This window comes from Parambassis ranga, chromosome 7 (genome assembly GCF_900634625.1).
Source record: "Parambassis ranga chromosome 7, fParRan2.1, whole genome shotgun sequence".
NCBI classification, from domain to species: domain Eukaryota; kingdom Metazoa; phylum Chordata; class Actinopteri; family Ambassidae; genus Parambassis; species Parambassis ranga.
This window is the reverse complement of record NC_041028.1, coordinates 3,021,830-3,035,221: the sequence shown is the minus strand read 5'-3', so window position 1 is coordinate 3,035,221 and position 13,392 is coordinate 3,021,830. Positions and strand designations below refer to the sequence as shown.

Here is a 13,392-nt window from a genome sequence, read left to right as displayed (position 1 = left end):
CTCCCCCCAGTTGGCCTGGTGTCACGCTGACCTCTGAGTCCTCAGAAGAGGTTTCTTCACTGCACCGTGGCCCCACTGTAATAATAATAATAATAAAAATAATCGACAGCCAATCATCTGCCTCCATCCTCTGCTTCAACAACAACAACAACAACAACAACAACAACAACAACAACAGCAGCCAGTGATAAATGTTTGGCTTTGGTCAGGTTAGTGCAGAGTCAGCAGGATCCTGAAGGTGCCTCTCACACCGGCTGCATCACCACGGTACCTGATGCAGCAAACTGACCCAGATCAGCAGCAGGTTCCGTTCAGAGTGTTAATATAAAGGTGACCGAGCTGGCGTCACCACTCACAGCCAGGCTGGTCCTAAAGGACCCTGAGGTGGACCAGGTTCTGTTCAGAGACATATATTGCTCTGTGTGAGTGCCACAGCTGAGGGGACATGTTCTATAGGAGACCTTCTGCAGGCAGACTGCATGCTGGAACATGTTTACATCAGTGACCACTATTGATTAGAGAACCGATCACACTCTGAATGAGCCGGAAGCTGAAGTGATGAGTTCACTGTTTATATCTGCCGCCATGTTATCTCTGACCAAAGCAGGACCTTCTCCTCCGGTCTGTCCTCTGAGGGAAGAATTGATTCATTATCATTGTGACGTTTCCATGGAAACATATTGTACTGCATAAACCACATAAACCACAGCAACCAGTCAGTGACAGGTCAGGCCTGACCTGGCACACACACACACACACCTCTGAAACCCTTCACCTGATAACTAATCAATCCTCTCTTGGACCCAAGCACCCAGACTGACACGCACGCGCGCAGCTGCAGCAGCAGCACGTGGCGCTGGGTGGGACGCGCGGCCGCAACAAAAACACAGCTTCCACATCCACTCACACCTGAGACGAACCGGAGGATTTCCGGGTCTGGTTCTTTTCTCTGTTTCCCAGGTGAGGGGATCAAAGGAGAATCTGTCTGGACCCCCGGAACCACTTCATGTGGGTCGGCTCGAACACATGACTCCTTAAACGGACCCCGGTGTGCGTGCTCCTTCTTACCTGCTGCACCTGCGGCTCCTCCGTCACAGAATCCCGGAACTGGTCCAGAACCGGCTCCCAACACCCGCACCGACCTGATTGTCTCCCGCTGCGGCACGCGCTTTGCCTCACATCCACTAGGATCAATGCACCTATTATTGATGACGGGGTTGATGACGCCGTCGCTGGGATGATAGGAGGTGATCAGCGCGGCTGCAGACGCCGATCGGATCGATCATGTGGGATCGATGATCTGATCGGCTCTCGCTCATCCCGCCTCATCGATACAGCGTCCACACTCACTGAAGCATCAGCAGCAGCACGAAGCGCGCTCATGACGCCACCAGCAAGCTGCGGTCACACGCACGCACACGCCCCCGCCCATACGCGCACACGGGCTGTAGCAGGAGGCTCGTTCACGTCTCTGAGCCAACAACAACAATACAGTGGCAACAATCGATAGAGCGGAGATCAGAAACGATCGATTCAAAGTGTATTGATGATGGACCTCACAGGAAGTAAAGACATAAAATCCAATAAAAACAAACTGCATAATTCAAAAAACATCACATTAAAAAGTGATCAATGAAACTATGGACGTTCTGAACGTCATGTGTTTATTCTGAGTTCTTACATTTCACAATAAAAGTCTGATGTCTGCACCGCTCCACTGAGCGCCAGCAGGGGGCGGTTACTGCTCTGTGGAAACACGCGAAAGTCTGTTTACACGTCAGACAGGAAACAGACGCCACACGGCCAATAAAAATGCTCTAAAAATCTTTATTGTTCCAAGAATATTCACAGACATCTTTGACTTCCTGCTCAGACAAACAGTGACGGGTGAGCAGGGTCACAACAGAAAGAGCACAGAAGAAAAACTACAGTTTATAAAAAAGAATACATGTCATCGCTACAGAAAGAAAATTATTTACAGCTGGTCTGACTCCGCCCCACCCACCAGCAGCACTGTGACCTTTGACATCTGTGGAAGCTTCAGAGGACAGGACAGAGACACCGAGACAGGCAGAGCGACACCTACATTTAACTCATTTATTTCCTTTTAAAGGTGAAACACTGTCACTTTGCCATCTCCATAACAGGAAGTACAAAGTTGAATGATAATGTACAGATATCCAACAAGTCTTTTATTTTATTTGTTTCCAGAGACCCACCAAACCTTGTTGTCATGGCAACCGGCCACACCAGCGTTTAGCTTAACACCATCAGTATCCAGGATCCTCAGCAAACAGTAGGATCCTCCTATTGGTCTGTTCTGATCTTCTTTGGTCCACCAGGTTTACTGAGGAAACAACAGACCGCGTGAGACACATAAACACATGATGATGTCATCAGACGACTTCCTGTGTGTGTGTTCTTACAAGTCTGGAGATGCTCCCGGTCTCTTCACGGCTGGTTTTGCATCTTTGCTGGTTTCTGAGGACACCGAAAATGAAACGCATTAAAGTCCATTCTCTACAGAGACCCTGGTTTTGGATCCTGGTTTTGGTTGACCCTCACCTTGCAACCACCGAACCTGCGTGGCTGGCCCATAGCCCTTCTGGTTGCGTGCAGCAATGCGGAAGATGATGGCAGGCTTGGTGGTGTAGTCAATGTGGGCGTTAGCAAGGCTTGAGGCCTGGACCAGGCAGCATGGCTGTGGACCACAGTAGACCCTCATGAAGGCTAGCTGGGCTGGACCGGGCCCGGAGGAAGAGGTCTGACTGGACTGGATGGCCAGGTAAACGGAGTACTCTGTGATCTTCCCTGATGTGACTGCAGGAGGCTCCCAGGTCAGCTGGGCCCCATCCAGGTTCTGCAGAGTGTAGGATCACATGACGGGTCAGCGGGGCAAGCTAACAGGATGTTCTCAAATGACAACAGTGCAGACCCGGTCTCACCTTGCTAATCTTGATGGCGCACGGCGCTCCAGGGAAACCGGGCAGGCATGTTTTAAACGCCGACACTTCAGAGAAGGCACCACGGCCGCAGATATTGATCCCTGCCACACGGAACTTATAGGCCGTCCCTGGCTGCAGCTCCACCTTCCTCATCTGACTGTAGTCTGGTATCACACCCGAGTCATCCTGCAGGTGATCCAACACCACCAGTCACATCATCAATCACATCAGCCGAGGGAGCGGGACAGAATGAAACTGTATTTTGATGTGCAGTTCTTACGTCGGCCATGTTGTCATCGTAAGGGACGTAGTAATGCGTGACCACCATGTTGGTGACTTTTACAATGCCAACATCGAACCACTGACTCTCCTTCACCAACTGCTTCACCTGGCCAGCCTGCTTCTGAAACACAGTTAGCACAGGGTTCAAAAGTGCATGTTGGCAGTGAGACGGTGTGTAGTTAAGAGTTTACAGTATGTTCATTAGTGTGTCAGTAAAATCAAGGTAGCATGGTGCTAACACGATGCTGCCACACAGCTAGCATGTCACTGACAACACTGATGATTTAAGAGCAGGTCGTTAGCACGTTAATAGCACGTAGCTCTTACCACTGCAGGTGTTGCAATGCCATTGGTCGCCTCTGTAGCAGCTGCTGGGACCTTCACCTGACCTGGTGTGAGAGTGTGGGTGGGCCCAAATGTGCTGGCCAAGCGGGCGACTGCACTTGTTACCGCCGATGACGTCAGTTCGTGTCCGTTACTCTCTGCTGTTGGGTCATTAAGGCTATCTGCCGGAGCAAGGCCCTCTGGGAAAGACAAGGCAGCATTATGTAGCACAACTCATTCACCGGGAATTCCAGCGTTTACAGAAAGAAAAGATTAAGAAGTCACAGAAATGCAGAGAGCTGCAACAGACCAATGTAACATTCGTCATAAAACAGAAAGGTTGCAGATGTGCAGGTAGGAACAGAGAACAGAGAACTCGCTCCACGGGTGGTAAGAGTAAAAAAAAGGAGGTACCATACTCCGCGAGACATGTGTGTGCAGAACTCCTCATACGGCCCTCCTACGCAGCGCACGTCACACACTAAAGGTTGACAATGCAGTTGTATTGTAAATTGTGCGCACAGTCGTGGTTACCTGGCCCAACGAGCTGATAATGTTCAGGGAAGAAGGCGTACAGCATGACAATAGATAGAAGATCAGTGTAGCTGACTGTAGCAGACCTCTGGTCTGTGTGGGTTTATTCTGTGAACGTGTGGATGACTGTCTGCAATAATACATCCCATCTACCGGTGTTTAATGTGCACGAGCCACTGTAACACTGTGATCAATACTGGGGTTAATTTTTATCGCCACCTTGTGGACAGACTCTCTCCTCTGTGCGCCGTGTTTCTCCTTCCAGGAGCTGTTTGCCAGCTGCTCATCTAAACTGTCCATCGTCCTTGTACTTCCTCCTTCTGTCTGTGTGTTCTGCACCTGAAGAAGCTCTTGGCTTCTCCACATTCATCACGCCCACAATAAATTCCGACCAATCACAGCATGGTTGACGCACAGCCTTGAGAGAATAAGTTCTGCCTGGGCCACGTGTCCGAGAGCGCTGCACAACGAGCGGTCCGAGAGAAAAATGGCGTCATTTTGTGGGCGTAACATCGGCGGGGGGGGGGGGGGGTTCTCTGTTCTCGCAGAGTATGGATCCAGCTTCAGAGTCTAACATCATATGGGAGCTTACTGCAGGTTTTTGCTGCATGGAACTGAAACATCTGAAGCCCCAGACGTCTGCAGGGTCCCAGAAGGTCAACATGGCCCAAACAGCAAAGCCGTAAAGCTTTAAAGTCAGTTCTGTGAGCAACAGGCAGCCAGTGTACAGATCAACGAGAGAGAGTGATGTGGTCATACGTCCTGGTTTTGGTCAGGAAAACACTGCAGTGCAGTAAACCATTACAATAATAAGTGCTGAAAATGCATGGTGGACGTTCTGGGTCTTGTTCTGACATTATTCCTTGGACTCTGGCAATATTGTTTAGCTAGTATGAGGCTGATGAAGCTATGAAAATTAAAATCCAGCCTGACTCTTACCCCTGAGTTCCACCAGGTGCGTTTGTGACGGGTTGCAGTAACCCACTGTTTACATAAAAAAAAAACACCTAAAGCCAAGTTCACTGTAGAATCCTGTCATTAAACTGTGTGTTGTCAAAGTCTTGGTTAAAAAAACAACTTCTGCAGCTTTGAAGTTGGTGGATACTTCTGATGATTTCCATGTCAATCATGCTTTTAACAGTGACCATCTCCGTTGTTTAATAGTAGAATCAGAACATAGCTAAAGGAGAACAGTGTTAACTGGGGTTAATCAGGGCAGTGAGGCGCTGCAGAGGGGCCTGTTTGTGGAGTCTGCACATTCTCCCTGTGCCTGGGTTTTCTCTGGGGTGCTCCCACATTCCAAAGACATGCTTGTCAGGGATACTGATAACTCTAAAACTGCCTGTGGGTGCAAGTACGACTGCTTGTTGGTTGTTCATGTTGCCCTGCAATGGACTGCTGACCTGTCCAGGGTGTACTCTGCCTCTCGCCCATACATAGCTGGGATAGGCTTCCGCCCACCGTGACCCTGCACTACAGGACAAGGTGGGTTCAGGAAACGGATGGATGGGGATTTGGTCTCAATAATATTACAGTGTGCGTGTACACAGTGTACACAACGCGTAGCGACTAGAGTCCAGCACTGTACAGAAATGATGTTTACACTCAGTCTACGGTCCGGACAGACAGAGGCTTCACTTCTGAAACCCTCCCACCTGGACCTGATGTTGAAGGATGGAACAACAATGTGCCGCAGACCCACAGCACAAACACTGTGTGCAATCACAGCCAGCGAGTCAACAAGTCCTTATGAACTGTATATGCAGCTGTGCATTATTAACCCAATGGGAGGATGTACAGGTAGAACAGTAGGGGTCACAAAATGGACCCGTGGAACTCCACACACATCATCTGGCTTGATACACAGTTACTGAGTGAAACAAAGTACTTCCTGTCTTGAAAGACTACTTGAACCATTTAAGGGCGAGAGATCCCCACCCAGTCTTCCAGTCTTTGTAGCAGGACTGTGTGGTCCACTGTGTCAAAAGCAACACTTTGATCCAGCAATGCAAAAGACTTTGCCTGAGTCAGTGTTCAGGCACATCACCGCCATGAGGGCAGGGTCAGTGCTGTGAAGGGGCTGAAACCTGGCTGAAAGCTGTCCAAGCAGTTCAGTGTTTAACAACTTTATCAATGACTTTACAGAAGGTTTGATCAGCTGACAGTTGTTTAGCACTGTAGCATGAAGACTGCTCTTCCATCCCTGATTGTAGGGAGGTGTTGACAGGACCTATTTAGGGGCAACAAGTGGATGAACGCAGACTCAAGACAGGTTTGATGCTGATCATCTTTGAACGATCTATTTACAGAACCTGTTCGGACCAGCCGAGTCTATTCAGGCTAAGGCTCTCCTGCCTACCTGTGGGAATGCTGCTGTGCTGTGGTTCTAGTTCTGGTTCCAAAGCTGGTTGGCTGTGGATGTCCTGCAGCTGCAGCTGCTGCTGTTGGACCAGCGCTGCCAGCTCCTGCTGGGTCAGAATGATGGGGATGGACTGTTCCATGGAGGCCTCAGTATCACCTGAGGATCATTTAAGTCACACAGAGAGAGCAGATGTAAGTATACAAATCGTCAAAGTAACAGAGTATTATGGGGTATCTGAGTATCTGACCGATGTGTCCCGCTGCCTGCAGGACTGCCTGTATCGTTGCCTGTTGAGCTGCCTCCTCTGTTGCTGCGGTAACCGTCAGATGATCAGCGGTTAGTCCCCTTGTCACCATCAGTGTTGTCGAACCAGAGAGCACCTCACCTCCTTCTCCTTCTGATGACATCAGCTCCTGAGGAAGACCACTGTCCGAGGTCGCCATCTGAGGAAGCGGATGAGGTAATAGCTGTATGAGTATGATATGTGTGTGTGTTTTACATTGTGTGTCTTGTCTGTGTGTTACCTGTAGTGCTGTGTCCCCGCCTTGAACATGAACCTGTACCACTGACGCTGCTGATGACATCCCCTCCCCTGATTGGCTGTCTGTCTGTATAGGTTCTTCCACCTCCAAAGCATCAGAGGACTCCGCCCTATCAACTCCCACCAGTGAAGAGATTTCCTGCAGACAGAAATAAAGGCTGAAGACTGGTCCCAATGTGTGTGTGTGTGTGAGTGTGTGTTTCTCACATACTGGTATGGATGGTCCAGGTGTCGGTGTTGCTTGTGTAACCGTGGTTACAGCTCTGCTATGACTGGCTGCGGTGGGAGGGGGGGTTTCGAAGGCGGGGGAGGGGTTTGTGGAGTCTCCCTGCAGATCGTCTCCAACCTGCTGAGCTGCAGACACAGGACACCGTTCACATCCCGCTGAGGGTGGAGTCTCAGGTGGTCACAGAGTTAAACGGTTACCTGTAGCTGTGGTGGCGGTGTTGGTTGTTCCTGTCTCATGGGTTTCACATGGTGGGTTTGAGCACACCTGAAGACACAAACGGTTATTGTTAACACATTGTTCGCACCTTAGACCAATCGGAGACCTGCTGGTGTCGTCTTACCTGTGTGAGCCCACCAGCTGTGGTGGCGGTGTTGGTGGTTCTGGTCTCATGCATCTCACATGGTGGGTTGGAGCAGGTATTTGTAGTCTCGTTTGAACTCACCTGAGGAGGAGGCACACCGAGGGTCACCTGACACCAGAGAACTCAGACAGGCGATAGAAAGTGACTGGAGCTCAATGAAAGACCAGGGTTTGTGTCCACCTCTGCTCCTGCTTTTAGACCAGTCCCCTCACCTGCAGTGCTTGGCCCATGCTGGCTGAGGCCACTGTGGCGGTGTTGGTGGTTCCAGTCTCATGTGTCTCACAGGGTGGGTTGGAGCACATTCTGTCACCGGCGCCCATGGTTGCTGTGGCAACAGTGGCGGTGTTGGTGGTTCCAGTCTCATGAGTCTCACAGGGTGGGTTGGAGCAGACCAGTGTCACTGCAGCATGGTGACATAAGCAGCACGGCTGGTTATTCCTCTGAAACACTAATGCAGTCCTGCAGGTGGTAAAATTCTATGTGTACCTGCAGCTGCCTCCTCTCCCTCTGCAGTAGTGCTTGTAGTAGTACTGGTGGTACTTCCTGGTTCCTCTGAAGTAGGAGAAGCCATGATGGAGACGGGCAGGTCCTGGACCAGCGGCTGGGTCTCAGCCCCGCTCGGAGTTGTGATCAGAGTCACCTGGAGCACAGGGCACAGGATTACTGCAGTGCAGAGACACCCTGCAGAGTAAGCACCACAGTACTACCTAAAAGTCCTACCTGCTTGGGTCCTGTGGCAGAGGCGGTCGCCATTGTGACCTGGCTGGCCAGTGTGGCGATGGTTGCCAAGGTGGTGACAGGCGTCGCCAATGAGGCATTGGTGGCAGCAACGGCTCCTCCTGCCATTGTGCTGGAGATGCTTCCAGTGACAGTCCCCAGACTGGAGACACCTGTGGTTCCCTTGACGACCAAAGTGGTAACGGATGGTTTGGCACCTGGTGACACAAGCCTGACCCCGCTCATCGGGACGGTTCTCAGGATCGTACCTGGCGTACCCGGAGCTCCTTTTAACACCACCTGAAAACACGCGACAGACAGAGATGTGATTTTCCCACAGGTGAGCATGACGCACACTATTGTTTTGTTTAAATAATGACTGTAATGTCATGCACACTAACTACAGTGTGTGTGTGCTTGTGTGTTTTTGTCACCTGTGTGACCCCTTGCTGGCCAGAGGCTGAGATTTTGGGGACAGCAGTGAGGATTTTTCCAGCGGTTCCTGGAGTCACCACCTTGGTGCTGAGGATAGTGATTGGACTGTTTCCACCTGTGAGTGGAGCTTGACTCATCAGTCATCACACGGTTCAGCTCAGCTGTTCACATGTGTATGTGCTAGTGCTATACCTGCCCCACCTTGCAGCGCCGACACTGGGATGGTCTTGATAATGGTGGTTCCGGGTTTGGAGGAAGCTGGGGCAACGCCCAGTATAGTGGGTTTGCCTGCGGTGGATCCAGCCTGTGTTGTGCTGAGGATGGTGGTCTGCTTACCGTCTGCTGATGACACCAGCTTCAGGATGGTTCCTGCAGGGAGACCGCCCTTCGCCTGAGCAAAGAGGAAGTCAGAGATTACGCAGAACTGTTATTGCTACTTCCTTTTGGACTTGTCAGGACTTGTCGGGTACCTGGAGGATCTGGGTTACTGGGCTGCTCCCAGCCTGTCCCATCACCGCTCCGGTCTGAACTGGTTTGGTCTGGACCACTGACACCACCTTTCCCAGGTTACCAAGGTTACCAATCTGCAACAGACAAATGAGTGATTTCATCAGGTGCACACACTAAACAAACAAGGCCAAGGCCACCGTGTGACATCACTCACCAGACCACCGCCCCCCCCCACGCTCAGTGGACTGTTGACAAGGGTGATGGTCTTTGTGACTCCGCCCACCACTGTGGTGACCACCTGAGCTTGCTGAGAGACTGTCACTGTGCCTGACTTATGGACTGTAATAATTGGCCGGCTAGGGGTTGCAGGGGTGGAGACTACAGAGGCCCCGCCCACATGCGCAGCAGCCGTCTTCAACAGTTGTGTGGCGGCATCGCTCACCTGAGAGTGAACAAGACTTTAGCGTGCTAAAACCCAGTGGTGCCGTTGTGAAACAATGAATGTGTAAATCATAGTAGTTTTAAGTTAGAGATAAGCTTGTGACCAGGACCATGAGAACTCTTTACCACTTTAACAGGCAGACTGCTGGATCCTGGAGTGACAGCCACTGTCTTCACGATGGTTGCTCCTGCTGGAAGCACTGCTGCCGAGGAGGGAGGGATCTTCTGAGTTGCTGCTGCCGCTGCTGCCAAGGCTGCCATGCCACTCATCTGAGGACTGCTGCCAACTGGCTGAGAGTAGAGAGGGAGGAGGTGTGCATTATTCAGACTAACATGTAGAGGACTCGCTCAGAGGTACATAGTGAAATTGAAGTTAAAAAAAATCTGTTTACCGGCTGACCAGGCTGAGCAGGAACCATCATACGAACACCTGCAGGAAGAGTTGCCACAGCAACTGGGGATTTGGGTGTGGCCTGTCTAACGGTGACAATGGAGGCTCCGCCTGCTGCACCTGGAGCTGTTGCAACCTTCAACACCGCTGCAGACACACAGCCAACAGTTAGAGGATGCTTACCTGATCATCTCCTCTGAGTCTACCTGATCAGGTGTGGAGACCCACCTGGTGCTTTGGCAGTGGCAGTAAATGGGCTTCCAGGCACAGAGGTGGTCGGGGAAGGGACGAGTGTGATACCAGATAATGGGATGGTCTGGTTAGCTGATGCTGGTGCGAGTGGGCTGAGGCTTTTGGAGGAGCTGGCTACTGGTGTGGCATTGGAAGCAGGGCTGGAGGTGGGCGAGGGGGCTGCAGGTGTGGCAGGAATGTCGTACTTCTGCAGCTGCAATAGGTAGGTGTCTGCAGTTTGACATGGCCCCCAGCTCACCTCCAGGGATGTTGTGTTGGCTCGGACCAGCTGTACCCGAGAGGGGGCGCAGGGGCGCTCTGAGGACAGACAGGTGAGACAGTCAGGTGACAAGAGTACATCCTGGGTATGGGAGACAGCAGCAGTCCTCACCTGACTCCAGGTACCACAGGTCCTTGCAGCATACTTGGTTGTTCCAGGCCTTTCTGTAGCCGTCTCTACCACTCCAGATGTAAAGTCTGGAGTTAATGGCAACACTGCAATGACCTGCCCGAGCTCGGGGGATGTTCTCCTCCTCACTGTCCATCTGCACGGTCTCCCAGCACATCGAGTCTGAGGACAGGTGAGAGGACACACAGATGACCATAAAAAAAATGCCAGAATTTATTCTATTCTATTCTATCTGATGCCTGTGAGTGAGTGTGTGTATGTGTGTCTGTACCAAGGTTGAGGCAGGCTAATGAATTGGTGCATTTCCACTCCTTCTCATGAGTCGCCACTTTGATGTCGTCCATAACCAGGGGAACCCAGCCGCCAAACACGTACATCCTGACCAGCCACGGTTGGACACACAGACAGGCGGAGACAGAGAGAGACGTGAGATTCCAGTATAAAACACTTGAGCATGTTTATGCCTGTTTGTGTCACTGTACTTGTTGTTGATGACGGTCGCAGAATGAAGGCTGCGGGGGAGGGGGGACATCCCACGGACAGCTGGTTTACTCCACACCAGAGAACCTGTGACATCATTGGGACAGGAACCAAAGACAGTTGACTTTGTGCAAACCCAAGTTTCCCAGAAACAGATGCCTAGAAACAGGCGACTCACCTATGTTGAGAACCCACAGGTCTCCCAGTCTGCAGCCACTCATCCCTCCATAGATGATCAGTCTGTTGGATTTAAGGCCGCTCGTCACGACTGCTGTGTGACTCTCCCTGGGTGGAGGTGGTGGGCCGGACGTCTGCGGAATCTCCCAACCAACGACGCTGGAGCCAGGCCGCAACTCCAGACAGTACAGGTCATTCAGGTACCTAAAGAAAAGACCAACGGTCAAACTGAGGATCTCCTGCTGACCCCAACAGACTCCGAACCAATTGGGCCTGGCTCAGGTGTTTGATACCTGGGAATGTTGTTCTTGGGGTCTTCGCTGTCATTGGCCAGCCCACCAAACAGATAGCACCGAGTGCCAATGAGAGAGAAGCTGTGTCCAAGGCGAGGGCAGGGGGGCGGGCCATTCTTTGGAGCTTTGGGCTTCAGTCGTTTCCACTCCCAGCGGCTTGCCTGGAATAAGGTCATAGCATTTACATCGCTGTGCCAACAGGATCAGCTGGCATCAACTGGGTCATCACTGCGAAATCACTGACCTGTAGCTCATAGAGGTCGTTGCTGTATTTGCCATACTCCACCATCCCCCCAAACACTAGCAGCCGCGTCCCATCGCACGCGAAGCCATATGCCGCACAGCCAGGAGGAATGTCACCGCGGACTGCGGGGATGAACCACTGGTTGGTAGCTGGGAGGCATCACATACAGAAAACATGTGCATTAATAAATCACCTGTGAAACAGTGCAGATGTCATCCACACATGTCTAACTCTACTAGTTGAGAGTTACACTTCACTGTGGTTTAGAATAGATTAGAAAAATGTTGAATTTCATTTACAGCTGTAATATACAGGCGCTCGGCACAACAAACATGTACCTCTAAAAGTAAACAGTAGAGATGTTATGCAGTGTTTACATATTGGAGTGTTGTTGTTTTGTTTTTTTCTATTGGTGTCTTGTCAAACTGCAAAGGGGCGTGGCTGTGACATCAGCAGTGTTTTCAGTAAAAAGGCGCCATTTCTCTTCTCCTGCCAGAGCCACTGACTTAGCTAATAGCTACCTGCTAACTATGTTAGCATGCAGATTAGCAGTTAGCTCCAATGACTACAGGGCAACTTAGCCTAGCAGGCTAAACCTCCAAACCCCGTTTCACTCATTAACACTGAATGTAATCACAGCAGGACTATACTTCAGCACAGCAGCAAAGTTAGCGTCCAGTTAGCATTAAAGTAGCAGCAGGGCTAAGTTAGCATATAGCCCTAAGCAGAGCTGTGTTGTTGATGGAAACACGGGGGAATAGGAACCTGTGTTGTAGACATGCAGCTCGTCCACTATCCCCTCGTTCCCTCCGCCAAACACCACCATCAGCTCCTTGATGGCCACTGCCCGGTGTCCGTGTCTTGGCCGCGGCACCGGGCCCGTCCAGCCCAAGACGCGCTTCCAGCGGGGCTGCAGCACTACTGGACTTGCGATTTCGGTCGTCATGACCTGGCCTGGCTCCCCTCCTCCCGGTCCTCGTTGTGAGACAAAAGATCCAAACTGTATCGCAAGCCTTGACGTTTAAAATCTGATTAGAATCAGCCCGCTAACTAGCTCCAGGGGCTAACTAGTTAGCTATTGTAGCATCAGCTGGCTATGTTGCTACCTAGCTCCTGCTAACGGGACTAAGCACTTTTCTGCGGAGATGGCTCGGCTGTCTGACAGAGTACACAGCGACAAGCAACGCTCTCCTTTGGAGAAGCAGCCAGGGACTCCAAGAGCGAGCGCAGTGCTGATTAACTTACAGCCTGCAGCGGACAGTCCGCCATTTTAGCCCGGTGGACGCTGTGCAGAGTCGTTTTGAAGGCGCCGGTAGCAACTCGGGCTAACAGAGTGCAACAGAAACATAAATGTGAAGCCGTGTATGAGCGCACTGCTTTAGCTGCTGCGCGCACCGGTAAGAGGGAGCTCTGCGGAGGCTACCCTACGGCTGTTAAACATGCAGAGCGGCGGGTCTATACGCCGGGATGGGAGCCGCCATCTTGCTGCTAACAGCAACCAAACAAAACACTCAGTGCTGTCGAAAATGGCAGAGAAGCTAAAGTG

At 51.3% G+C, this 13,392-nt stretch overlaps 1 protein-coding gene across 5 annotated transcripts; it reads right to left on the bottom strand.

Moving 5' to 3' along the window:
• Positions 1–1,807: 1,807 nt before the first annotated feature.
• hcfc1b (host cell factor C1b) lies at positions 1,808–13,354 on the bottom strand. 5 transcript variants are annotated; one of them, XM_028409623.1, is made up of 30 exons: positions 12,612–13,354; positions 11,847–11,995; positions 11,603–11,763; positions 11,311–11,513; positions 11,135–11,219; positions 10,924–11,030; positions 10,635–10,814; positions 10,241–10,561; positions 10,014–10,159; positions 9,748–9,912; positions 9,395–9,622; positions 9,201–9,314; positions 8,923–9,121; positions 8,730–8,857; positions 8,299–8,595; positions 8,065–8,218; positions 7,791–7,978; positions 7,558–7,659; positions 7,415–7,481; positions 7,200–7,342; positions 6,972–7,127; positions 6,833–6,890; positions 6,695–6,757; positions 6,445–6,603; positions 3,555–3,751; positions 3,226–3,348; positions 2,946–3,131; positions 2,566–2,860; positions 2,427–2,481; positions 1,808–2,347 (listed from the first exon to the last, which is right to left on the bottom strand). In XM_028409623.1, exons 1-30 carry the CDS (start codon positions 12,790–12,792, stop codon positions 2,308–2,310), a joined length of 4,650 nt encoding a protein of 1,549 aa, XP_028265424.1. In that variant the 5' UTR covers positions 12,793–13,354; the 3' UTR covers positions 1,808–2,307. The 5 variants fall into 5 exon arrangements, with proteins under 5 accessions (XP_028265424.1, XP_028265420.1, XP_028265421.1 ...); XM_028409619.1 differs by having other exon boundaries at positions 6,695–6,890; XM_028409620.1 differs by having other exon boundaries at positions 3,226–3,345; positions 6,695–6,890.
• Between the last annotated feature and the right edge of the window lie 38 nt (positions 13,355–13,392).

Bases quoted from the DNA above. Each gene is read 5' to 3' on its own strand.
- hcfc1b (XM_028409619.1), bottom strand. From the start codon at position 12,792: ATGACGACCGAAATCGCAAGTCCAGTAGTGCTGCAGCCCCGCTGGAAG. The intron at 3,132-3,225 runs GTAAGAACTGCA...GATCACCTGCAG, and splicing joins ACGATGACAACATGGCCGAC to GATGACTCGGGTGTGATACC. The intron at 2,482-2,565 runs GTGAGGGTCAAC...CGGTGTCCTCAG, and splicing joins GCAGGTTCGGTGGTTGCAAG to AAACCAGCAAAGATGCAAAA.